General features: G+C 37.5%; 2 protein-coding genes across 6 annotated transcripts in view; one reads left to right on the top strand and one right to left on the bottom strand.

Annotated features, from left to right (window-relative positions):
• Positions 1–27,495, bottom strand: part of CDH12 (cadherin 12) — a 1,104,089-nt gene that overhangs the window by 116,457 nt on the left and 960,137 nt on the right. The gene's annotated exons all lie outside the window — the stretch shown is intronic.
• On the top strand, positions 17,488–19,630 carry LOC115931220 (60 kDa heat shock protein, mitochondrial-like). The gene is given in 1 exon segment (XM_055367895.2): positions 17,488–19,630. A coding segment is annotated over 1 exon segment (1,746 nt). The 5' UTR covers positions 17,488–17,502; the 3' UTR covers positions 19,249–19,630.

Below are 27,495 nucleotides of genomic sequence, written 5' to 3'. Positions count from 1 at the left end.
AATTAAGGCAGAAAGTAAAATTTTTGAGTATTTTTAGCCTAGCCATCTAATAAATGAAAAGTGTGTTTATGAGATCAAACTAAGGGGGTGGCCAAGCTACCCTTTGCTAAAGAGATTACTATGGAAAGAAGGGGGGCAGGTGCTATTCTTCAAAACACTGGTTGAAAGACTCAGAAGGCATTTCAGAGCACCTCAAGGCTTCCTTTGCCATCACAAGCCCAGTGCTCTGGGAGGGCAGAATGGTTTTCATGGATAGATCCAGAGTGTCCCCCACAGACTCACTGCTGAGAACTATCTAGGGACTCTGCTTCCCACATTCCAGCACAATGCTCTTCAGCCACCCCAGCCATGGCTCAAGTGGGCCCAGGGGAGCTTTGACCCACCACTCGGGAAGGTACAAGCTGTAAACCTTGGCTGTAGGGTGTTTATTCTGGAGGCATGCAGAGTGAGTGGGCTGTAAGATCACGGTAGCCTTCACCTAGAGTTAAAAGAATGTCACAGAAACCCTGGGGACCTAGTCACATACTTGTCACAAGGGCAAACTCACCCCAGACAGCCCCAGCTGTGGCAATGTCCTATAGATCTGTACGAATGAGGCCATGTGATATGGTTTTTTTGTGTCCCCACCCAAATCTCATTTTGAATTGTAGCTCCCATAATTCCCTTATGTTGTGGGAGGGACACAGCGTGAGATAATTGAATCATGGGGATGGTTTTCACCATACTGTTCTCATGGTAGTGAATAAGTTTCATGAGATCTGATGGTTTTATGAAGGGAAACCTCTTTCACTTGGTTCTCACTCTTGTCTTGTCTGCCACCATGTGAGACATGCCTTTCACCTTCCACCAGGATTGTGAGGCCTCTCCAGTCATGTGGAACTGTGAGTCCATTACATCTCTTTCTTTTGTAAATTGCCCAGACTCCAGTATGTTTTTATTGGCAGTGTGAAAAAGGACTAATACAGCAAATTGGTACCAGTAGAGTGGGGCACTGCTATAAAGATACCTGAAAATGTGGAAGTGACTTTGGAACTGGGTAACAAACAGAATTTGGAACAGATTGGAGGGCTCAGAAGAAGACAGGAAAACGTGGGACAGTTTGGAACTTCCTAGAGTTGAACTTGTTGAATGGCTTTGACCAAAACACTGTTAATGATATGGACAATGAAATCCAGGCTGAGGTGGTCTCAGATGGAGGTGTGGAACTTGTTGGCAACTGGAGCAAAGGTGACTCTTGTCATGTTTTAGTAAAGAGATTGGCTGTATTTTTCCCCTGACCTAGAGATTTGTGGAGCTCTGAACTTGTGAGAGATGATTTAGGATACCTGGTGGAAGAAATTTCTAGCCAGTAAAGCATTCAAGAGGTGACTTGAGTGCTGTTATAGGCACTCAGTTTTCTAAGGGAAGCAGAGCATAAAAGTTTGGAAAATTTGCAGCCTGACAATGAGATAGAAAAGAAAATCCCATTTTCAGAGGAGAAATTCAAGCTGGCTGCAGAAATTTACATAAGTAACGAGAAGCCAAATGTTAATCACAAGGACAATGAAGAAAATGTCTCCAGGGCATGTCAGAGACCTTTGTGGCAGCCCCTCCCATCATAGACCTGGAGGTCTAGGAGGAAAAAAAATGGTTTTGTGGGCCTGCCTCAGGGTCCCTTTACTGTGTGCAGTTTAGGGACATGGTGCTCTGTGTCCCAGCCACTAAAAAGGGCCAATGTACAGCTCCGGGCCATGGCTTCAGAGAGTTCAAGCCTCAAGCCCTGGCAGCATTCACATGGTATTGAGCCTGCGGGTACACAGAAATCAAGAATTGAGGCTTGGGCCAGCGCAGTGGCTCTTATCTGTAATCCCAGCACTTTGGGATGCCGAGAAGGGTGGATCACCTGACGTCAGGAGTTCGAGACCAGTCTGGCCAACATGTTGAACCCATGTCTCTACCAAAAATATACAAATTAGCCAGGTGTGGAGGTGCATGCCTGTAATCCCAGCTACTCAGGAGTCTGAGGCAGGAGAATGGCTTGAACCCAGGAGGCGGAGGTTGCAGTGAGCTGAGATCATGCCATTTCACCCAGCCTGGGGGACAAGAGTGAGACTTTGTCTCAAAAAAATTAAATAAAATAAGAATTAAGGCTTGGGAACCTCTGCCTAGATTTCAGAAAATGTACGGAAATGCCTGGATGTCTAGCCAGGGCGGGGCTGCCCAACACCATGGGAACCCACCTCTTGCATCAGTGTGACCTGGATGTGAGACATGGAATCAAAGGAGATCATTTTGGAACTTTAAGATTTGACTGCCCTGCTGGATTTTGAACTTGCATGGGGCCTGTAGCCCCTTTGTTTTGGCCAATTTCTCTCATTTGGAATGGCTGTATTTACCCAATGCCTATATCCCCATTGTATCTAGGAAGTAACTAATTTGCTTTTGATTTTACAGGTTCGTAGGTGGAAGGGACTTGCCTTGTCTCAGATACTTTGGACTGTGGACTTTTGAGTTAATGCTGAAAGGAGTTAAGACTTTGGGGGACTGTTGGGAAAGCATGATTGGCTTTTAAATGTGAGGACATGATATTTAAGGGGTGAAATGATACGGTTTGGCTGTGTCCCCACCCAAATCTCATTTTGAATTGTAGCTCCCATAATTTCCTCATGTTGTGGGAGGGAACCAGTGGGTGGTCATTGAATCACAGGGGCAGTTTCCCCCATACTGTTCTCGTGGTAGTGAATAGGTCTCAAAAGAGCTGACGGTTTTATAAGGGGAAACCCCTTTCTCTTGGTTCTCACTCTTGTGTTGTCTGCAGCCATGGGAGACATGCCTTTCACTGTCCACCATGATTGTGAGGCCTCCCCAGCCATGTGGAACTGTGAGTCCAATTAAACCTCTTTCTTTTGTAAATTGCCCAGTCTCCAGTATGCCTTTATCAGCAGTGTAAAACAGACTGATACACCATGTCAGAGAGTCCCAAACCAGACAAAGCATAGTGGATCCCTGAGAGTAGAGCTGGTCTCAAGAAACCAAACTGTAGGGCCATCAGCATGCAACTCCAAACTGGGAAAGCTATAGGCATAAGACTCTAGCCCTTAAAATGTGCTGGGTATACCAAGCCCAGCAAAGTCATAGGGGTGTAGCTTTCTGAGGTCTTGGGGGCCCAAATTCTACCCCCATGTGTGCAGACATTATTCTCTACCTATAAGACTTAATGTTGTTTACTCTGTTGGGCTTTGGACTTACTTGAGAATAGTTACCCCTTTCTTCTTGGCTAACTCTCCCTTTTGGTGTAGGAATGTCTATCCTATGCCTGTCCCACCATTGTATTTTGGAAGCAGGTAACTTGTAAATTCACAGGCTCACAACTAAAGAGAAATTTGCTTCAGAATGGATCATGGTTTGAATCTCACCCATATCTGGTTTAGATGGAATTTTGGACTTTGGACTTTGGAGTTGATGTTGGAACAAGTTAAGACTTTAGGGGCTACTGGCGTAGAATGAATGCATTTGATTGTGAAAAGGGCATTAATTTTGAGGGCCAGGGTGGATTATTGGCACCACTCACCATTACCACTGGTGACCCACTAACAAATTTTTGCTTCTTGTTCCTGCAACTTTGTGCTCTGCTGGCCTACAGGTCTTAGTTCCAGAGAAAGGAATGCTTCCACCAGGACACATAACAGTGATTCCATTAAACTCAAAGCTAAGACTGCCACCAGGATACTTTGGGCTCCTCATGCATCTAAGTCAACAGTCTAAGAAGGGAGTTATAATCTTGGCTGGGGTGATTGATCTAGAATAGTGAGGTGAAATTGGACTACTACTCCACAATAGAGGTAAGGTACAGCATGTCTAGAATACAGAAGATCCCTTAGGTTTTCTCTAGTATTATCATGCCCTATGATTAAGGTCAATGGGAAGTTACAATAATTCAATCTATGTAGGACCAGGAATGACCCAGAGCCTTCCTGTAAAGAACCATGACCAGCTGATGTACTTGTGGAAGGCAAAGGGAATACAGAACGGGAAGTAGAAGAAGATGTTAATAAATGCCAGCTATGAGCACATGACTAGTTGTAGAAATGAAGACTAATTATCATAAGTATTTTTTCTATATTTTTAGAATATGTTTATGTGTATTTATACATATATTAAGAAATATTTGTTTTTCTTTATGTTTTATTCTTTCATCATCAAATATAAAATATATTGATTTTATATTAGTCTTTAAGTATTGTTAATTTTATATCATAGCATTTAAGTTATGGGACATTAGGCAAAGGGTAAGCATCACCCAAAGACTTTATCTCCTCTTCAGGGGAAGGAATTAAAGTATTTTTAATTGTACAAAGGATACTTGTATCATATTAGGGGGAATTATTACCTTGCTATTGTCTTTATTTGGAGATTAAGTATGGCTTAAGGAAATGCATATGGGTGCCAAGTTAATAAGGGTTGGATTTGTGATGGTTAATTTTAGGTGTCAGCTTGACTGAATTAAGGAATACCTAGTGGTATGGTTTGGCTCTGTGTCCCCACCCAAATCTTATCTTCAATTGTACTCTCATAATTCCCATGTGTTGTGGGAGGGACCTGGTGGAAGAAAACTGAATTATGGGGGCAGTTTCTCCCATAATGTTCTTCTGGTAGTAAATGAGTCCACGAGATCTGATGGTTTGTTTTATCAGGGGTTTCTGCTTTTGCGTCTTCCTCATTCTCTCTTCACCTACGGGCATCCATGTAAGAAGTGACTTGCTCCTCTTTGCCTTGTGCCATGATTGTGAAGCTTCCCCAGCCATGTGAAACTGTAAGTTCAATTAAACCTCTTTCTTTTGAAAATTGCCCAGTCTTGGGTATGTCTTTATCAACAGCGTGAAAATGGTCTAATACACCTAGAGAATTGGGAAACCACTGCTTCTGTGTGTGTCTGTGAGGATGTTTCCAGAGGAGATTTGCATGTGAGTCAGTGGACTGAGTGAGGAAGATCCACCCTCAATGAGGGCAGGGGCCATCGAATTAGCTGGGGGCCTAGATAGAATTAAAATGGCAGAAAAAAAGTGATTTGCACATGCGTGCGCATTCTTGCTGTTTCATCTTCCACCATAGGATAGCACAGCAAGAAAGATTTGTCCAGATGTAACCATTCAATCCTGGACTTTTCAGCCTCCAGAACTGTCAGCCAGGTAGGTTTCTGTTCATGATAAATTACCCAGTCTTGGGTATTTTGTTTTAGCAGTACAAAATAGATTATAACAATAAGATCTGCTTTGTTCTGTAGGTCCTCTTTCTGTTTGCTTAGATTTAAAAATGGCTTCTCCATCCTCTTTATCTTCAGCCAGGACAGCATATAAGGTATTTTACAAGAATTAGTGTGTTTTTGTTTTTGATACAGTGTCTCACTCTGTCACCCAGGTTGGGGTACAGGGGTATAATCACAGCCTACTGCAGCCCCAAACTGGTGAACTCAAGCAATTCTCCCACCTCAGTCTCCCAAGTAGCTGGGACTATAGGTGTATGCTACCACACCCAGCTAATATTTGTATTTTTGGTAGAGACAGAATTTTGTCATGTTGCTCAGGCTGGTTTCACACTCCTAAGCTCAAGCAATCTACCCACCTCGACATTCCAAAGTGCTGGGATTACAGGTGTGAGCCACCATTCCCAGCCACAAGAATGACTAACAACACCAATTTTGGGCTCTCATCAGACAGTTTAATTTAATTGTTCTTCAGTGTGACAGGTAACAGAATTTTTTAAAAAATTTCTGAAGATGAGTCTGGAATAGTGAGGGCTAAGAATTCTCCTAGAAGAACTTATCAGTTAGGAGAGGCTGCATAGCTTGACATTGTGATTATAATCTTTGTCTCTGCTGCCTAACTTTTGAATCCCAGATTAACCATTAAACAATTGTGTGGTCTCAAGCAAATTTATCTTTGCTTTAGTTCCCTCATTTGCAGAAAAAGTGAAAAAACATAGCATCAATTTTCTAGTGGTATTAAATGTGTTAATATTTACATATAAAGGCATTATAATAGAGTTTGTCACGTAGTGCTGCTATTCCAGGGTATGTAAAATAAAACAAATACCGCTGGGCGCAGTGGCTCACACCTGCAATCCCAGCACTTTGGAGGCTGAGGCGGGTGGATCACTTGAGGTCAAAAGTTCGCGACCAGCCTGACCAACATGGAGAAACCCCTCTCTACTAAAAATACAAAAAATTAGCTGGGCGTGGTGGCACATGCCTGTAATCCCAGCTACTCGGGAGGCAGGAGAATCATTTGAACTCAGGAGGCGGAGGTTGCAATGAGCCGAGATTGCACCACTGCACTCCAGCTTAGGTGACAAGAGCAAAACTCCATCTCAAAAATAAAATAAAATAAAATAATACAAATACCTACATACTCAATCTCTGTTCTCCTGCACCACGTGTAGGGTATGACTTCCAAAAGTGTGACACTTGCAAGACTCCTATCCTCAACTCTCACCCCTGAATATTCAAATACTGATCTGGAATTTATCTTCTGTGTATTAGAAAAGGGAGGTTTTGAATATATATTTAAAATATATTAAAATGCCAACAAGTAGATAATATTGATATTGGATCACTTCATTAGAGACCCAAGGGAAAAGAATTATACATTTGTTAAGTCTTCATGAAATAATGAAAACCTTTAAGATGGACTAGAAAAGACATGTCATAAAAATCCCCCAGAGTAGAAATGGTGCCTCCTTGAACTGTACTTCTAAGATCAGAGCATCCAATTTGGTTTTTCTCTGCTTAACACCCCGACCTTGCTCAGCGTGGGCCCTGAGTAGCCCCAGCACATCTAATGCTGTGACAGCAACTTATGATTTGGTATTCAGTCCAAGGCCCCAGAAGCACTCTAAGGTTATAAAACCTTCCTCTTAGATCTGTCCTAAATATTTCAGACTATACATATTTACACCTTGTGATTCAAACCTACTCTGATGGATAAGTGAATCCATTTTTATGAGCACTTTATCTCTCAGCTGTGTGCCAAGAATTCTATAGTACCATGAATATCAATACACATGCTAATGCCTGCGTCCAGTGACACACATTGAACTCCAACTTACAGTGTTGCCTTCTTTATACCTAATGTCATTTGAAATTATTTTCATACTTGCTGTTAGGAAATTCCATAGAAATAATGATGAAATGTCTGAGTTTGGAATATACTCACTCAGGGGCTCTCAGTGATAATTCAGTAAGCTTTGTATTTTCTCTGTGTAGCATCGTATTATTATAGGGTAAATAAATCACTTTTGATGCAAATGTATTTGGCCAAGGTGTTAAGGACCAGTTACTGTGACTAATTAGAGATTAATGTACACTCTACATACCTAACATTATTTATTTTGATTTGATCAGATGCCTCTGCCATGTTAAGAGTAAGATCTATCTATCTATCTATCTATCTATCTATCTATCTATTATCTATCTATCGATTATCTACCTATATATCAATCATCTATCTATCATCTATCTATCTATCTATCTATCTATCTATCTATCTATCATCTATCTATCATCTTCCTATTCATTTATCTGCATCTATCTCTCTATGTAGTTTTAAGTAAAAGAAAAAACATACATATGTGTATTATACATATGCATATATAGTATATATGTGTGTGTATAAACTAGCAGTTAGAAGTACTAAATCCTAAAATCAACACTGTAATTAAATATATGATCTTGTGCAAGTTATTTCAATTATGTAATGATAATATAATTTTAGTGGACAGTGTGGCAATCCTCCAAAAATTAGTCCCACCTAATCCTATGAACTGTTCATATTTATATTAATATATCACCATCTCTGTTATACCTCCATGTACATTAGACGTTGAATTTCATGGAGGCAATTGGCTTAGGTCTAAAGCAACAAACCCAAATTCTGCCCCCTTTTTTTCTGGCTAATAATGCTTGTTTAAGAAGTATAAATGTAACCTACTTAAAGCCAACAAAATCAGAAGAGACATATGCTGGGAACTTCTAGAAAATTCCCTTGTACCCCCTTTGGACGCTGATGTGCAGATGCCTGGAGTTGCTATTGCCATTTCAACACCTCTGTGGATAATTGACAAGATTGTCACAGACCAGAGGCCACAAACTTTAGAGTCACAGGGGAGAAAAATAAAGAGTGTCAACTAAACCTGCCAGAAGCTCACCCTCCAAGCATTTTGATAATTTGAGACCATAAATTCTCTTTTATGTGCTATTTTTTAAAAATTTTATTTTATTTTACTCTAAGTTCTGGGGGACATGTGCAGGATGTGCAGGTTTGTTACATAGGTAAACGTGTGCCATGGTGGTTTGCTGCACCTATCAACCTATCACCTAGGTATTAAGCCCAACATGCATTAGCTATTTATCCAGATGCTCTCCCTCCCCACCCTCCCCCACCCTCCCCCAACAGGCCCCAATGAGTGTTGTTCCCCTCCCTGTGTTCTCAGTGTTCAGCTCCCACTTACAAGTGAGAACATGTGGTATTTGGTTTTCTGCTCCTGCGTTACTTTTCTGAGGATAATAGCTTCCAGCTTCACACACGTCCCTGCAAAGAACATGATCTCATTCCCTTTTATGGCTACATAGTATTCCATGGTGTGTTTGTACCACATTTTCTTTATCCAGTCTATCATTGTTGGGCATTTGGGTTGATTTCATGTCTTTGCTATTGTGAGTGGTGCTGCAATGAACATTTGCAAGCGTATATCTTTGTAATAGAATGATTTATATTCCTTTGGGTATATACCCAGTAATGGGATTGCTGGGTCAGAATCTACAAGAAACGTAATCAAATTTACAAGAAGAAACAAACAACCCCATTAAAAGGTGGTCAAAGGACATAAACAGACATTTCTCAAAAGAAAACATTTGTGCAGCCAACAAACATATGAAGGAAGGCTCAACATTACTGATAATTAGACAAATGCAAATCAAAACTGAGAGACACAGGACTAGCTGGATTTCCTAGGCTGACTAAGAATTACTAAGCCTAGCTGGGAAGGTGACTGCATCCACCTTTATTTTTTTTTTTTTTTTTTTTTATTTTATTTTATTTTTTTTTTTTATTATACTTTAAGTTTTAGGGTACATGTGCACATTGTGCAGGTTAGTTACATATGTATACATGTGCCATGCTGGTGCATCCACCTTTAAACACGGGGCTTGCAACTTGGCTCACAACTGACCAATCAGTTAGTAAAGAGAGCTCACTAAAATGCTAATTAGGCAAAAACAGGAGGTAAAGAAATAGCCAATCATCTATCACCAAAAGCACAGGGGGAGGGACAATGATTGGGATATAAACCCCAGACATTTGAGCAGGGAGCAGCAACCCCCTTTCAGTCCCCTCCCATTGTATGGGAGCTCTGTTTTCACTCTATTAAATCTTGCAACTGCACATTCTTCTGGTCTGTGTTTGCTACAGCTTGAGCTGAGCTTTGCTCGCCATCCACCACTGCTGTTCGCAGCTGTCCCAGACCTGCCATTGATTTCCATCCTTCTAGGGTGGAAGGGTGTCCGCTGCACTTCTGATCCAGCCAGGCGGTGCCCATTGCTGCTCCCAATCGGGCTAGAGGCCTGACACTGTTCCTGCGCCAGCTGAGTGCCTGGGTTCCTCCTAATAGAGCTATAACATTCATGCATGGCCCAGAGTTTCATTCCTTGGAATCCTTGAGGACAAGAACCTCAGGTCAGAGAACAAAAGGCCTGCCACCATCTTGGAAGCGGCCTGCCACCATCTTGGAAGCGGCCTGCCACCATCTTGGGAGCTCTAAGAACAAGAACCCCCAGTAACAAAAGCACTATGAGATAGCATCTCACACCAGTCAGAATGGTGATTATTAAAGAATCAAGAAACAACAGATCCTGTCGAGGTTGCAGAGAAATAGGAACGCTTTTACACCGTTGGTGGGCATGTAAATTAGTTAACCATTGTGGAAGACAGTGTGGCGATTTCTAAAAGATTTTGTGTGCTATTTTATACTTTGAGTTGCATTAGAATTTTCTGTTACTTCCAAATTAAGATTTTGGCAAGTCACTTAAACACTCTAAACCTCTGTTACTTCAAATATAAAATGGGAGTATAGAGAGTGGGGACCTCATGGAACTTATTTATGCATTAATTCATGTGAAAATGCATATAAATTTCTTAGCATAATAACTGGCACTTAGTGAACCCTCATCAAAATGATGGTTTAAATTCTTCAACTTTGTAATGAATGGGTAGCGTTCCCTACTTCCAGTAATTTGTTGTACAATTTGAAACAGAATCGTGTCTGAACTCTTCCCAAAATGAAGATTAATCTTTTGGTTACAGGGTTTTGAATATACCATTGCTCTGTCCAAAACTTTCAAAGCAGTGCCAATTACTGTATGTAGTCTGAACTTTGAGATTAATATCCATCTCCCTTTTTCATTCTAAAATTTAACTACCCTGCTTCTGTAAACCTATTCTCTAGGGAATGTCTTTTGCTCTCTGTCCAAAAAAAGTTAGAGCTCTGCCGCTTAATTTTTGGGTAACAATTTTCAGCCTCTTATCTAAGAATTGGAAATTTGTAACTGAATTTCACAAACAGGTTAACAAAGATTAAACTTAACAATACATATAAATTACATCTTCTGGTTTCTTCCACTAGTGCTGGCTCCCAAGTTGCTTTCCACAGTGCATTGTGCTTCTGAAAGTACTGGACACAAACTTCACTCATTGTCATGCTTCTGTAGAATGCTTCCTTCAGCAATTTACCTTAATTGAAATCTTGCTTTCCCCTGAGCCTAGTACTATGATTGGAGCATTCTGGACTCAAAACTTCATTCCTTCAGCTTATCATTACTGCTTCTAATTTACTGATCTTTTCTCCTAAGAGAGAATGGTGTTTCTTATGTTTACCTTTCTTCTTTGTGGGCATTTTTTTTTTTTTTTTTTTTTTTTCTGAAACGGAGTCTCGCTCTCTCTCCATGCAGGAGTGCAGTGGCACGATCTCGGTTCACCACAACCTCTGCCTCCTGGGTTCAAGTGATTCTCCTGCCTCAGCCTTTGGAGTAGCTGGGACTACAGGTGCGTGCCACCATGCCCAGCTAATTTTTGTATTTTTAGTAGAGACAGGATTTCACCATGTTGGCCAGGATGGTCTCCGTCTCTTGACCTCATGTTCCACCTTCCTCAGCCTCCCAAAGTGCTGGGATTACAGGCTTGAGCCACCACACCCGGCCCTTTGTGGGCATTTTAATGGTTGAGACAAATCTCTTTCTTCATGTTGTCTCTTTTTATGGTTTCTTCAACATCATTTACTCTTGACTCTCCCCCTGAGTCTCTGATAACTACTTAGCATTCTTTACAGACTCCTTTTCCTCTCTCTGCTCGTATACCCTGATTTTGTCTCTCACTCTACATGCCTAACTCTACAATCTTGTTCATATTAGCCCCAGTGACTAAATCCTGACCATCATTTATACTTTCCGGTTGCTTCAATAGCAAAACTAGCTCTTAACTAGACCAGGATAAATCTTGAGGACATTTTAAGCTTTTATTTAGCACTTATTGTTTACATCTGGTATAGTCTCTTTCATTGACTAAACATTTCTACAATGTTTTCCTTATGCATTCTGCCACTTTTATTTGAAATGTTTACTATTTCTCACCTAGGTTATAGTGTTATAATATTTAATAGTTCAAATGTTGCTTGTGTTAACCTACAATCCACCTGTTGCTTCAGCCATGTTTGTCTTTCAAAAATGTAAATTTAATTTTGTCCTCAGCACTATCTCCAATGCTCTTCACAAATGTGCCTCTCTACATTTCCAGGCTTATCTTTGTCTCTTCCCTGTCTACTTTATGTTGCCTCAATATAATAGAGTTCTCTAAGATTCAGGGCTACTTCATATTATGCCCTTTATACATGCTGTTGTCAAAATCAGAAATGTTCTTTTTCAGGCCACATGCCACTGGTGGCTCACACCTGTAATCCCAGCATTTTGGGAGGCCTAGGAGGGTGGATGATGTGGAGACCAGGAATTGGAGAACAGCCTGGCCAACATGGCAAAACCCTACCTCTACTGAAAATACAAAAATTAGTCAGGCATAGTGGCACTTGCCTGTAGTCCCAGCTACTTGGGAGACTGAGGGACGAGAATTGCTTGAAGCCATGAGGAGAAGGTTGCAGTGATCCTAGATTGCACCACTGTACTCCAGCCTGGGTGACAGAGTGAGATTCTGTCTCAGAAAAGAAAAAAAAAAGAAGAAGAAGAGGTGAGTGTTCTTTTTCATTCAGGTAAACTTCATTCCATTTTAAAGACTGGCCTCAATAGCTCCACTTCTAGAAACTCGTTTCCATATGCTCAGAGTGTCTTGTTTCCTGTCTCATTTTCCACTGTCTCTTCCACAAGTCTGTAAGTTAACATCTAGAGAGTATTACTACTTTATTTATTTATTTATCTATTTATTTATTTATGGAATCTCAGAACCTACAATGGAGCTTGGTATATAATAAGTACTTAATACATGTCTATTGTGTAAGTTAATAAAGGAACAAATAAGTCTGGCTTAGAAAATACTTTTGATCAGCTGATGTTAGAAGTTTTCAATCAAGCCCTTGGCTCTCTTGATTCAGCCACAAGGCTCAATGTCAATAGTTACAATATCGATATCCCATCAATAGTTATGGCAGTGATGACACTGCTTTGTTGTCTGTTACAGAAATCAATGGAGCAGCTTCAAATGAAAAATGTCTAGAGAAATCTTAAGAGCAGTGACAAAAGAATGCAATAAACCAATTATTAGCATTTTGGCAATCCTGACAGCTCAAGTCATGCTAAGTCTACAGAAGAGTGTGCAATTCTACTTTCCATTACCAGATAGAGCATGAGCTTTCATAAAACGAAGGACTGCATTGATACCCATTAGAAAAATGGATATCATGTGTGGAAAATCCATTAAAATAAAGTCTAGAACTTATTATAGCAGTTCACATTATCTGAAGGCAAGTGAACTTGATATTGATTATTTCATAAACTCAAAGGCACGATGATGCCACGTGACTTTGCAATACTTGCAAAAGTGCTTATGAATCCAGATAAGTAATGATAGAAATAGCGTCTGTCTACAAAGTAGTAATAACTGTACACATTATATTGTTTAAATATTCTTAGCTAATAGAGAAAACTTTATTTGTGCATGAGACTCTGATTTCATATTAAGGTTTTGTTTCTCCTGTGTTGCCATGGTTAAATGCTACAGTAATAATTTAGGGTGGTATTTGGGTTAGTAATTGTTACAAAAATAAAAGACTTGGAAGTCTACTTGTTTTGCAAGATTCGTTGTAATGCAATTACTTAAAGCAGAAGTTTACTGTAGCTAAATGAAAATTAAACTTTATTATATTTCATATGCCTTCTGATCCAAATTCTCCAAATACGTTTATTAATGAGATCAGTTTCTTCATCTATAAAACGGGAGGTTTGAACAATACCCACTAGTCACGGTGTTTCACACCTGTAATCCTAGCAGTTTGGGAGGCTAAGGAAGGTGGATCACTTGAGCCTAGGAGTTGCAGACCAGCCAGGGCAACATGGCGCAACCCTGTCTCTACCAAAAATACAAAAAAAAAAAAAAAATTAGCCAGGCATGGTGGCATGGCCTGTGGTCCCAGCTACTTGGGAAGATGAGGTGGGAGGGTCACTGGAGAATGAGAAGCAAAGTTTGCAGTGCTGAGATCCTGCCACTGCACTCCATCTTCTACAATACAGCTTGGATGACAGTAAAAGACCCTGTTGAAAGAAGAAAAGAAAGAAAGAAAAGAAAGAAAGAAAAAAAGAAAGAAAGAAAGAAGAAAGAAAGAAAGAAGAAAGAAAGAAAGAGAAAAGAAAAGAAAAGAAAGAGAGGGAGAGAGAGAGAAAGAAAGAGAAAGAAAGAAAAAGAAAGAAGAAAGAAAAAAGAAAGAAAGGAAGAAAGAAAAAGAAAGAAAGAAAGGAAAGAAAGAAAGAGAGGGAGGGAGGAAAAAAGGAAAAAAGAGAAAAATAGCTATCTTGATATTCTATCCAAAAAGACTAACTGTATTGAGAGTTGCTGAAATTAAACTTTGATGGATTTTTCCATTTTCCGTTCACATGCTATCAAATTTTTACTTCACATGGTTCTCTCTCAAGAGTGGCTTGTATGATTTGCATTTGAAGGAGTTACAGTATAGTAATCATTCTCATGATGACTTGCATGTTCACACTATAAAAAAAACTTTAAAAGTTGGACAGCAGTTTCAAAGCTCACTAAAAACAAATTAAAATATATATGTTATTACTATTTCATAGGATAACAGTTTATTTATTAATCGCTTTGAACTTTTTAAGCAGCATATTAAAAGAAAGAAAAGATAAGAGCCATTCTATCACTAAAGTATAATTTTGATGCATACTACAGGGAACAGTGAACTTAACCTAGTACCTCCACAATACATGCAGATATCTGGAAGACGTTTTTTGTTACTTATAGCAGTGAAATATATTTGATGCTATTTTAAAGTGTGTATTTGATGACAAAAGTTGAATTAACTATGCTATTATCTCTAAGTGAAAGCTATGGCTCTTAATCAATTAAGTTATTATTCCCTTATCTATCATGAGGCTTCTCTCATTATACTAAAAGTATTTTTAAAAATATTTTGGTCAATATATCATTATGTGGAATTTTTTATGTATAGTATTTTTTAAAGCTTTCAAGTTGTAAGCCAGGGGTAAAATATAGTGCAGATTAAAAAATAAAAAGAGATTAAAAGTTTAAGGGAGAGTGAATTATAGCTAGATCAGATTACCCATGAATTTATTTTATGACCCAGCCAAAGAGATGGAAAGGAAACCTAACGAAAAGCGGTCGACAGCAAGAACAAATTCTTCAGGATCACAAGAGGATTCGGAATATTAAAGTCATGGATTCAATTAATAGTTGATCTAACAGGTAGATGGGAAACTTAGAGAATGGCAATTTTGCCTGGTACAATTACAAATTATAAGTGAGTGGTCTTAAGAAAGAAGCTGTGAGAAGATAGTTCTGATGTCCTTGCTTATACTAATTTAGCAGCTGGCCCCAAAAGTCCACCTGGCAATCTGGAGTCCACAATGCTTGCTGGGACTCAGGGTCAGTTCCAAGTTATCATCTTACTTCTTACAGTACTGAACTTGGGGCCACATTCAGGTAGAGGGTGCACCGACTTGGAAGTTTGAATAGCAGTTTTGTTCATTCCCTGAATTGTACCCCGATGAGTACCTATGGCTCAAACAGTTATATTTCCTTCCAACTACCTTATCCTTCAGTCAACACCATTGCCATCAGTGTTATCTTTTCTATAGAATCTGTTAGTTTCCTTCTACTGGAGTCATGCTTATGTCTTTCTTCTAGACTGTGACGTTAGGGCACTAAGCTCTTGTCTGTAGATGGGGATCATCCCAGCACTGGGGTGCTCTATATACAATGCTTTTCCTTCCTTCTTTCCTTCCTTCCTTCCTTCCTCCCTTCTTTTCTTTTCTTTTCTTTCTTTCTTTCTTCCTTCCTTCCTTCCTTCCTTCCTTCCTTCCTTCCTTCCTTCCTTTCTATTTTTCTTTCTTTCTTTCTTTCTCTTTTCTCCTTCCTTCCTTCCTTTCTTTTCTTTTGCCCTAACATTTGTTTATCCACAGGCACTCACTTGTTGTGAAGTCTAAGTAATAGAAAGTAGAGTCCCAGTGCACCCCAGCTCTCAGTATTTTTGATCGTGAGAGAGAAAGTTTCATGGAGTCAGGGTTTATCCATTTTTTGTTCTGAAGAGTGGGATTTTGCACTCAAGTGCAGAGTTGAATCATCCATCATTTCCAGAGTACAAAAACATAGGAAACTTCACCTGTGTTTCTAGTGGCTGTCTCTAAAGTTATATATTTAATGCCAGGGCACTTCTTTAGCTACCCCTCGGGGAGAATAATAAAATCTTAGTTTTTTATTTATAAGCCATCTATTAAGTGACCACTATTTTAGCAGCTCACACTGCACTATGCACAGAGAATATAAGGTATAAAAATGAAGGAAAAAGAAAAATGAAAAAAAAAACTGTTGAAATGTAGTATTCAAAAAACTTTATTTTATATGATTTCTTTTGGGAAACTCAGAAAATACTTCTCATTTGCAACTCTCTCTTCTTTCCTAAAACAGGAAAGGAACTTAACAATATTTATGGAGCTATTACAATGTGTCAAACATTGTGCAAAACATTTTATATGCATTCTTATATTTAATGCTTAAACCCAAATTATTTTCTATTATTTGCACCATTTCTATAAATGCAAAACTAACACCTAGATGAAGAAGCGGGTTGTCTGGAGTCTTGACTTTTAGTTAAGTGGTGGAGCTGGGGCAAACTCAAGCAGTTGACACCAAAGCCATTGCTCACAGCCACTACCCTAGTCCCTGGAGGTGGCTCCAGGGAACAGAGAAGTTCTTCATAAAATAACTAAGCTGTTTTATTTTGTTTGTTTGGACATTCTTGGCACAACATATTTTTTCCATTTTTTTTAAATTTGGAATTGAACTTTCTAGAAATACACTACTCATTTTTGTTTACTTAAGTAAACAAATAGTCTATTTGGTTAAACTTCGTATCATTTTTATATATTAGTTTATCTGATACAAAATGGTTACCCATGGATCTGCATATATAATTTCAAATTACCTGAATACTTAAAAAGTATGCAAGGAATTTTCCACAGTAGCTACACACACCTAAGATCAGATATGCATAATATGTTTTGAATCATGGATCTTTTTTCTTTTGTTCTTATTAATATCATTTAAAAATCTAGCACCATTGTAATTCATATGTTGATACTCTGCAAAAGTGAGAAGAAATCAGTCTAATATCCAGGCTGTGAATGTAGATGCATTTTAATAGTTTATGATGTATTGATGGGAAATTCAAGATAAATAATAAGTGTTTTACTAAAACGAAAACTAGATTACAAAGCAATATTTGTAAAGATATATCAAACAATATTGCCAGTATTTAATTAGAGCCAATGTTCAGGTTTCAGTAATACCATTTTAGCTTCAGACAGTTATTGTCACTGGATTTCTTTGTTATGCCATTATAAATTAAGCACTGATGCATCATGATGATTCTCCCATTACTGGAAGTCACATTTTATCTGAATTTATTCTCATGTCCAAATGTTTGTGACATATATTTAATTTGCTTATTGCCACATGCCCAGCCACACACAGAGGATGACGTAAAGCAATCATGGAAATTAACAAAAAGAAGTATTTTTATTACTTTATCAGTATTTCAAATTGAATTTTTAATCAGAAAAAAACAGGTTATTTGAACCAGACATAAATTGGCTGTATTGCTCTCATAATTTGGCAGATGTCTGTATGTTCCATTTATAGTACAACTACCACATTTATTTGCTCTGAAAAAGTGATGTATTAGCACTCTGTCCCTCACTCGCCGCCGACAACCTGTCTCGCCGCGTGCATGCCCTGCAGCCGCCCCGCAGAAATGCTTCGGTTACCCACAGTCTTTCGCCAGATGAGACCAGTGTCCAGGATACTGGCTCCTCATCTCACTCGAGCTTATGCCAAAGATGTAAAATTTGGTGCAGATGCCCGAGCCTTAATGCTTCAAGGTGTAGACCTTTTGGCCGATGCTGTGGCCGTTACAATGGAGCCAAAGGGAAGAACAGTGATTATTGAGCAGAGCTGGGGAAGTCCCAAAGTAACAAAAGATGGTGTGACTGTTGCAAAGTCAATTGACTTGAAGGATAAATATAAAAACATTGGAGCTAAACTTGTTCAAGATGTTGCCAATAACACAAATGAAGAATCTGGGGATGGCACTACCACTGCTACTGTACTGGCAGGCTCTATAGCCAAGGAAGCCTTCCAGAAGATTAGCAAAGGTGCTAATCCAGTGGAAATCAGGAGAGGTGTGATGTTAGCTGTTGATGCTGTAATTGCTGAACTTAAAAAGCAGTCTAAACCTGTGACCACCCCTGAAGAAATTGCACAGGTTGCTATGATTTCTGCAAATGGAGACAAAGAAATTGGCAATATCATCTCTGATGCAATGAAAAAGGTTGGAAGAAAGGGTGTCATCACAGTAAAGGATGTAAAAACACTGAATGATGAATTAGAAATTATTGAAGGCATGAAGTTTGATTGAGGGTATATTTCTCCACACTTTATTAATACATCAAAAGGTCAGAAATGTGAATTCCAGGATGCCTATGTTCTGTTGAGTGAAAAGAAAATTTCTAGTGTCCAGTCCATTGTACCTGCTCTTGAAATTGCCAGTGCTCACCATAAGCCTTTGGTGATAATCGCTGAAGATGTTGATGGAGAAGCTCTAAGTACACTCATCTTGAATAGGCTAAAGGTTGGTCTTCAGGTTGTGGCAGTCAAGGCTCCAGGGTTTGGTGACAATAGAAAGAACCAGCTTAAAGATATGGCTATTGCTACTGGTGGTGCAGTGTTTGGAGAAGAAGGGTTGACCCTGAATCTTGAAGATGTTCAGCCTCATGACTTAGGAAAAGTTGGAGAGGTCATTGTGACCAAAGACGATGCCATGCTCTTAAAAGGAAAAGGTGACAAGGCTCAAATTGAAAAACATATTCAAGAAATCATTGGGCAGTTAGATGTCACAACTAGTGAATATGAAAAGGAAAAACTGAATGAATGGCTGGCAAAACTTTCAGATGGAGTAGTTGTGCTGAAGGTTGGTGGGACAAGTGATGTTGAAGTGAATGAAAAGAAAGACAGAGTTACAGATGCCCTTAATGCTACAAGAGCTGCTGTTGAAGAAGGCATTGTTTTGGGAGGGGGTTGTGCCCTCCTTCCATGCATTCCAGCCTTGGACTCATTGACTCCAGCTAATGAAGATCAAAAAATTGGTATGGAAATTATTAAAAGAACACTCAAAATTCCAGCAATGACCACTGCTACGAATGCAGGTGTTGAAGGATCTTTGATAGTTGAGAAAATTACGCAAAATTCCTCAGAAGTTGGTTATGATGCTATGCTTGGAGATTTTGTGAATGTGGTGGAAAAAGGAATTATTGACCCAACAAATCTTGTGAGAACTGCTTTATTGGATGCTGCTGGTGTGGCCTCTCTGTTAACTACAGCAGAACTTGTAGTCACAGAAATTCCTAAAGAAGAGAAGGACCCTGGAATGGGTGCAATGGGTGGAATGGGAGGTGGTATGGGAGGTGGCATGTTCTAACTCCTAGACTAGTGCTTTACCTTTATTAATGAACTGTGACAGGAAGCCCAAGGCAGTGTTCCTCACCAATAACTTCAGAGAAGTCAGTTGGAGAAAATGAAAAAAAGGCTGGCTGAAAATCACTATAACCATCAGTTACTGGTTTCAGTTGACAAAATATATAATGGTTTACTGCTGTCATTGTCCATACCTACAGATAATTTATTTTGTATTTTTGAATAAAAAACATTTGTACATTCCTGATACTGGGTACAAGAGCCATGTACCAATGTACTGCTTTCAACTTAAATCACTGAGGCATTTTTACTACTATTCTGTTAAAATCAGGATTTTAGTACTTGCCACCACCAGATGAGAAGTTAAGCAGCCTTTCTGTGGAGAGTGAGAATAATTGTGTACAAAGTAGAGAAATATCTAATTATGTGACAACCTTTGCGTAATAAAAATTTGTTTAGTTAAAAAAAAAGTGATGTATTAGACAACATTCTGTTTTTTCCCTTTTTAAATATATTCACTTAATTTTTGAAACTACTGTATGGGGTAATAACTTATTATAAAAGGCCCTGTTTTTTGTTTGTTTGTTTGTTTGTTGAGATGGAGTTTCACTCTTGTTGCTCAGGCTGGAGTGCAATGGAGTGATCTTGGCTCACCGCAACCTCTGCCTCCCGGGTTCAAACGATTCTCCTGCCTCAGCCTCCCGAGTTAGCTGGGATTAAAGGCATGCACCACCATGCCCAGCTATTTTTTGTGTTTTTAGTAGAGATGGGGTTTCTCCATGTTGGTCAGGCTGATCTGGAACTCCTGACCTCAGGTGATCCGCTTGCCTCAGCCTCCCAAAGTGCTGGGATTACAGACATGAGCCACCACGCCCGGGCAAAAGGCCCTGTTTTCAGCACATTCCTTGTTTTAACAAATTTAATTCTCACAACACTATGAGAAAGTAACTGTTATCTATATTTCACAGGTGAGGAAACTAAGGCAAGTGAGGCTATATGTAATTTACCCAAGGTTGTACAACTTTAGTTTTAGCTTATTGTACTGTAGAGCTAATTCCAGAGCCGCTGTTCTCAATTACTATGCCACTCACCCCTTAGTTTACAGAAAAATGGTTATATGCCTGTTGAATTGGGTAGCTGATAGCATCACCCTTTAGCTTCAAAATGGTTCACTCTTTCAATAAAGGATTCATGCAAGCTCACCATATACGGTCAAACACAATTTGTAGATAGCAAATCTGAGCCCATAACCCAGATAATATAATTTTATATTTTCCTATCCTGAATTTGAGTTGCACTTGTGTATTGATTTATATGAGTTTGCCAAAAAATATCTTCATAGGACTTAAAGCAGTAATCCTTTGCCAGTTTAGGATATTCACTTTTTATGCATATTTTGTTTATATAGAGCTTTAATTATGTTTCTTGTTTGCACCCTATTTGTCTCTACTATATCATCAGTGCTTTCCAAAGACTCACTGATATCAGTATATTATTTAATCTTATTTTTTAAGTAGTTCCCACACCAGTTCACCATGCATCTTCTTTCCTTCACTGCTTTGTTAGATGGGTACCTCTGTTCTCTTCATGTCACCTGTAATTCCTGCTTGCTTTAGTTCCTTATTCTGAAAAGAAGACCCCAGCATATCTTCCAAACATATTTGGGTAGTATATTGTATGTGAACTTCCTTGAATTTGTTCTTGGAATATATTGGTCATTTGGCTGAAAATAAAATTTTTGGTTAAGCACCATTTTTGTTTGTAACATAAAATTCATTGCTCCATTTACTTCTAGCAACTGTGCTTTCATGTTGCTCTCTGGAAGTCTAATGCCACTTTGATTCTCTATTTAAAGTGGCTTGTTCCATTTGTTTCTTACTTCTTTTGTTCTGATTTTGTAAAAATTTTCTTTCTTCCCTCTGAAATTTTGGAAAAAGTTTCTTCATCTTTGGTATTCTAATAGCTAAAATGAAGTATGGTTTTTTTCATTCATTGCCATGCATATTCACTGGGTGAAACTGGTAATCTGTAGCTTGTATGCTTAGATGTGTGAAATTATAAATTTTGCTCTTCTATCCTTTTTCTGGAATTCTTATTCTCAGATTCTCTTTGTTTGTGTTTTTTCTTTTTATTATTTTTCTTTTTATTAATTTTCCTCATATATATCTATGAGGAAAAATAATAAAGAAATAGAACACAACCTCAAAGAGTTTATATATATATATATTATATATATATATATATATAAACTCAAAGGGGATATATAAAACTCTTTGAGGTTTTGTTCTATTTCTTTAGAATATGCTTCTTTTTTTCCACTAACATGTCTTCAAATATTACACATAAGCACTTAATCTCTAATTATTCCATTTTTCTAATAGATATAATTTTATTTTAGATATAATTGTAACTTGAATTTTCATAGATGTTGAGGGAAGTGGTTTAGGTATTCTTATCGATATTTTATTACTTATCTCTCACTCAATATTTGTTTTTCTGTTTTATAATGTAGTTTTCCTCAAATGCATGATGATCTTTGGTTTTTGGCACATCTTTTAAGATGGAACAGTGAAGCAGTTGGCTATGACTTGGGGCCATGAGAGTCATGGAGCCAATAGTCTCTGGTTAGTTTCCTCTAGTGTGCCATGCAAATTTTCTTATTATCAACACGTGTTGTGATATGACAGTATCAGTATTTTATCAATATCCATATTTACATGATAAAATTGTTTAGGATTTTCAGACTCATTCACTCATATAAATTAATTAAATTCTTTATTATTTCTGAGCTTGACAATATCTAAGAAGACTTTGCATTTATATTTCCATTTTATCTTTCTCTCTCTACTTTAGAATATCTCCCTGATGATAATTCTTTGATACTCCTTCTTTTATCCCTTCTTTCACTTCTTGCTGATATTGTTTTCAGACACTTTTGTATGATTGATAAGAAGTTTAAACAAGATGTTTATGATTCAGTTGATAGTGATGGACAAAAATTAAAAATGCATGACTATAATATCAAAGCTATAACAAATTTAATATTATAAGAAAGTAACTGAAAGAGAAATTAATTCTGTCTCCAAATGAACATCAATAGTGACTTGAAACACTTCTGGTGAATAGACAGATCTTCCTCCCATAGTTAAAATCTGGCTGCCTGTGACTTTTTTCATCCCAGTGTCCCATTCTTCCTCTGGAGACACTGCGGATCCATAGCTTCCCTATTCTCCTTCAACAATGGAAAATCAGCTATCATTTTGTACTTACACTTCTTCCAATTGAACATACCCCCTTCTTCAACTGTTCCTTGTATAACATGATTCACACCATGGACTTTTTTGAGTAGCCCTCCAGGTCCTTCATATATGCTTAAAATTCCCTGCTGGCATCTGGAAATGAATTATTGAGTTGTAGAAGAATCACTACCAGGTTGCATGAGGCCACAGTTTAGTATGAACATAGTCAGGGCCTGGGTAATTCACTGTTATGAGGGCACAACAGCTGGGGATTCAAATACTTTTGAGCAGTGCCAGGAGTAGGTAACATAAGCAAGACTTGCCCCAATACTGTATTTTTTTCCCCTTAGTTCCAGGTTTTCTTTCACCTTTTTCCATTAGCACTAATTAACGAGCCAGTTCAGTAAGCAGTTGATCTAAACAAAAAGTCTGAGTATAAGACAAACAATAACAACAACAACAACGAAACAGTCACACTAAGGAGGGTCTGAAAAGACTGCTACATTAGCCAGGCCTGGGGTAATAACATGCAGGCAAAAAATTTGGTTGCAATATGGTGCAACCGGAGGTTAAGTTCTACAGTGAGGTCCACCACACTGTGTACCAAATCTAAGAAAGGACAAAAGGACATATGCTTGTCTCTCCTTTTTCCCTCATGCTTTTAAAAACGTACATTCAGATTATTAAAGGGTAATTTTTTCATATGAAACTTAGAGACTTACTTTTCAGACTTTAAAAAGATGACTAGTATTTCATATCAATCACCTTACCTGTTAGCTCATAGAGAGAATACATCACTAACAATGCAGGGAGATAAATAGCATCTACTTTGAATTGTTCCTCAGTTTAGGAAACAATTTGCAATGTTTCCTCACTTCAGAGAAGTAATACTATTAGGAATGCTAATGTAAATGATGAGTTAATGGGTGCAGCACACCAACATGGTACATGTATACATATGTAACAAACCTGCATGTTGTGTACATGTACCCTAGAACTTAAAGTATAATAATAATAAAAAAAGAAGTAACATATCTTCATAGAAATTTAAAATCACTCACAATTCAAACATGTGGGAGGTATTTGTGATAATACTTTTAAAGTTTGTATTGTTATTCCTACATAGATATAAGTAAATTGAGATTATGCTGTTTATACTATATTGTAACCTGCTTTTTAAAATTTAACAATATATAGTGATAAATGTTCAGTTTCTAAATATTATTATTGATGTGCTTTTAATACATACCTATTTTATGAAATAAATGATTATACTAGTTTTTATAGCCAGTCCATTATTAATGCTACTCCAGTTGATTTTAAGCTTCTATCATTATAAATAAGGGCATGCTTGTATGTACAAATGGGTGCATATTAGAAAATTAGAAATAAGCTATCATGTTGCTGATATAGTAATTTATTTCTAAAGAAAGACTAAATACTTAAAATAGAAAAGCACATATGATTATATATTTCTGATAGGAAAAATAATATATTTTAGGTGCTATTCATATTTTTAATTCAGAAAATGTAAGATCAACATGCTGCATGATACGTAATGTTTTTATATTTTATACTTAAACTGAGCTTCAATAAGGGAATGAGAAAAGTGATGCCAGCCTCTTTTAAAGAAATAGAATTTGAACATTAAAAATGTTTACTTTCTTAATTTCCAAGCCAATAAAAAAGTGTAAGAGCTATTTTTCCTGTATATATTATCATTATTAAGCAAAACGAAGTAGGGAGAAGGGAGATGTGGTATCTGGCTCACTGCAGGGGGATTATTACAATTCAGATCAGGAGGCCCCCTAGTCTGTGAACACATTCCCTGACCTGTCACTGCCAGTTTTAGCAAAGCTGTAGTTGCCTGCACCTGTAAAGAGAGAAACAGACATTGCCTTTGTGGGGCTTATCTTTTGAAAGAAAAATATATTACCAATCCAATGTTCTGAAGCTAGACTCCTGAAGCTGTTTTTACAGAAGCAAAGTGAAACAAAATATTTTACCTAAAGAAGCTTCTTTCCAGTCTGTGTTCGCATGTGTGTGGCTTTGATAACACAGCTTTCCATGCCATCAGTATCTTGAATGCTGAACAAAATCAGAAAGTATTCTCCAGTTCTTTTGCATTCTAGACATCTCAAAATAATATACGGGGTTTTGTTTGCTTTCTTTTTTTCTGCTGTAGGAAGTAACCATGTCCATAAAAGCAGTACTACTATTTCTCAATATAGATGATGAAGAACAGCTGCCTTTACCTAAAACCCTCTTTGTGTTAGCATCAGAGGGCAGAGCTGCTTTTCTTAGCATATAAGTTACCCCACACTGGCAATGTTTGACTTTTATTGCTTACAGAATCAGGTAAAAAAACATCAGCTGTAGTCTAAGACACTTCCTTCTTACAACTATATTTGACCAACAAAATATAAATCTCAAAGTTTCATTCTATGTTTCAGGAAATATGTAAAACACATTTAAATGACTGACAAATGAATCAACTTCAGAAAAATTCTGTTTTTCCCTTTGCAAAGTGTAGTAAATACAGTTGTGCGTGGGTGTATGTGTGTGTCTTACTTGTATTTCTTTCTTTTGTCAGGATCTTAAACATCTACTGTACTTTAATTGTTAAGATTTATTTCCCTCATTCATTTCCCTATCCTCAGCACCCAGCACAGAATCTACCACAAATATTTAATCAATGGTTGCTTAAAAAACAGCATATTGAATGAATGAAACTCTTAAATCTTTCTTCTATGGTAAAAATGTCTAGAGTCAATTATTTGGTATAAAAATTAATGGAAAATAAGAAGAGTAAAAAGAACCCCAGAAAGTCAATCATTTGTTATAACAGCTAATGGAAAATAAGAAGAGTGAAAAGAACTATACAGCCTTACTTTCAGCTAATCATTTGGTTAAGAAAGGATTTCAACTGGTGTATTTCTCATGTGATTTCACTATTCCACCTTCTGCTCAGTTTCAAATTCAATGGAGGGGGATAAAAATAATTATGTGTTTTACATTTGTTTATTTGCGTTTGTATGTTAACAAACAAGGACCTGTCCTACAGCCATTAAAGCACAATTTTAGAGACAGAGTGATTCTACATACATAGGCTTTGCAGCAGAGATGTATATAAAGGACAAACATGTTAGGATTCTCTATATATTTGAAAAATGAAATAACGCAATAAAGCTCATTTTATAAAATGACACTAAAAAGTGAGGATACTGTCAAATTTAGGTTGGGATAGTAAGTAGTGCTATTTAGAATTACAAAGAAAGAGCAAAAATAGAAAATTTAAAGAAACTTGTCAAAACAAGGAAGCAAGCTGAAAGGGAGAAAAATTGGATTTTCTACAACTGGCATATAGGTTGTTAACGTTATCCAAAGTATATAAACCCCATTACGTCTTCATAGAATGCCAACTACATTGTCAAAATTCCAATAAATGATGATAAGCCTAAAATTTATGATATGTCAATATATCTAGCACATACCTTTCCAAAGGAATGACCCACCAGATCTATCCTGAGTTGTTTATATAAATCCTAGTTGCAATTTATAGTTCTGTATTAAACTTTATTTGCAATCAATTATTTAAGATCAGCCTAACATTTGAGATAAAGTAGAATTAGAAAAAGATTAAGAGTTCAGGAAAATACACTCCTAGAGTTTTGATACTACATTCTAGTCCCCTTTTTACACCTAACAGTGTCAATTTACAGCTGTGGAAATTCAGACATAGCCCTATTTTTGGAAAATTCAACAAAGAAGTATTAACATTGCATCTTTCATAGGCTTAGAATTTTTGATCCAAAAGCTATTTAAGATAAAATCTCATTTTGCTTTCCATTACAGAGATGACAAAAACAGCTAGAGATCATGAAATGAATTACACGCATCATGTGGCCTATATTATCACAGTATAATAAGGGAGAATAAATAAAGTCCCTTCATTCTCAGTCCAATTCTCTTTCCTGTGAATACACACACACATACACACACACACACACACACACACAAACTCTTTCTGGCAATGTTTCTTACAAGTCTTTTTAGCAGAGTAAACAAGGATCAGAGTTAATCTTTGGATTAAGTCATCTGTGTTTGGATGTAGCCTAAATAGTTGAATTTATTTCTATAGGAGACAATCAATGTTTTCTACAAGCAAATCAATATCCCAAGGTTACAGTTTCTGATTGTACTTAATTCTCCTTGCTAAATATACCTTATTAATTATTTTGAAACAAGGGCCAAGTTTGTGGCTAGATCAAATCAAAACTTCAAAAGAAGAAACGAAGGAAGGAAAAGAGGAAGAACAAAACAGAGAAAGATAAGAAAAGAAAACTAGGAAAGGCTCCAAATCTATGCTTAATTGATGGCTACCAATTTGAGTTCTCCTGAACCTGTTCCAATACTGTGCTGAGAATTTTAGCCAATCATGACTGCTATGCCAAGCTCGTATAACATGTTCAGTTTTAAATCCATTATGATATCTTGGACTTCCAGTTAATAAAATAGTATTTAAATTCTGATCATTTTCAGTAAAAATAAGAATAATTACAGATCTGAACTGTATTTAGGGAGTAAAAGATGCATAACATTTTTTAAATGCTCTCTGTGATAATGCTAGTAATTCCCTTTGGTTTTGTTTATTAATTGATATGCAATTCTTGATAAACAGCTTCTGGTTTAGTCATGTAGATGTTTGGCAAGGCTCAGAGTGATGTGGTTATCAATCATGGTGATGAGCTGTCTTGTTGTTTGATATGAACCTTCCTAGAATGGAACACAACTTCCTTTAAAGAATCCTGGAACTCTAGGGTAGGTGGTGGGTTTAGGGTGGTGGCGGGAAAAAGTAAAGCATTTCATTGTTGTCACTTTTCGCAGGTTCTCCCATCACATGCAGTTAGTTACTTAGGCCAGAGATTAATTTGGATTGTAAAAGAAATAAGCTTTTTTCTTCTAGTCTAATTTTATTCACTAGGGTTTTAAAAGCCACAAATTCTTCTTGT

Source organism: Gorilla gorilla, chromosome 19, assembly GCF_029281585.2.
Source record: "Gorilla gorilla gorilla isolate KB3781 chromosome 19, NHGRI_mGorGor1-v2.1_pri, whole genome shotgun sequence".
Classification (NCBI taxonomy): Eukaryota; Metazoa; Chordata; class Mammalia; order Primates; family Hominidae; genus Gorilla; species Gorilla gorilla.
The sequence above is the reverse complement of the archived record's forward strand: the minus strand, read 5'-3'. Positions and strand labels throughout refer to the sequence as shown.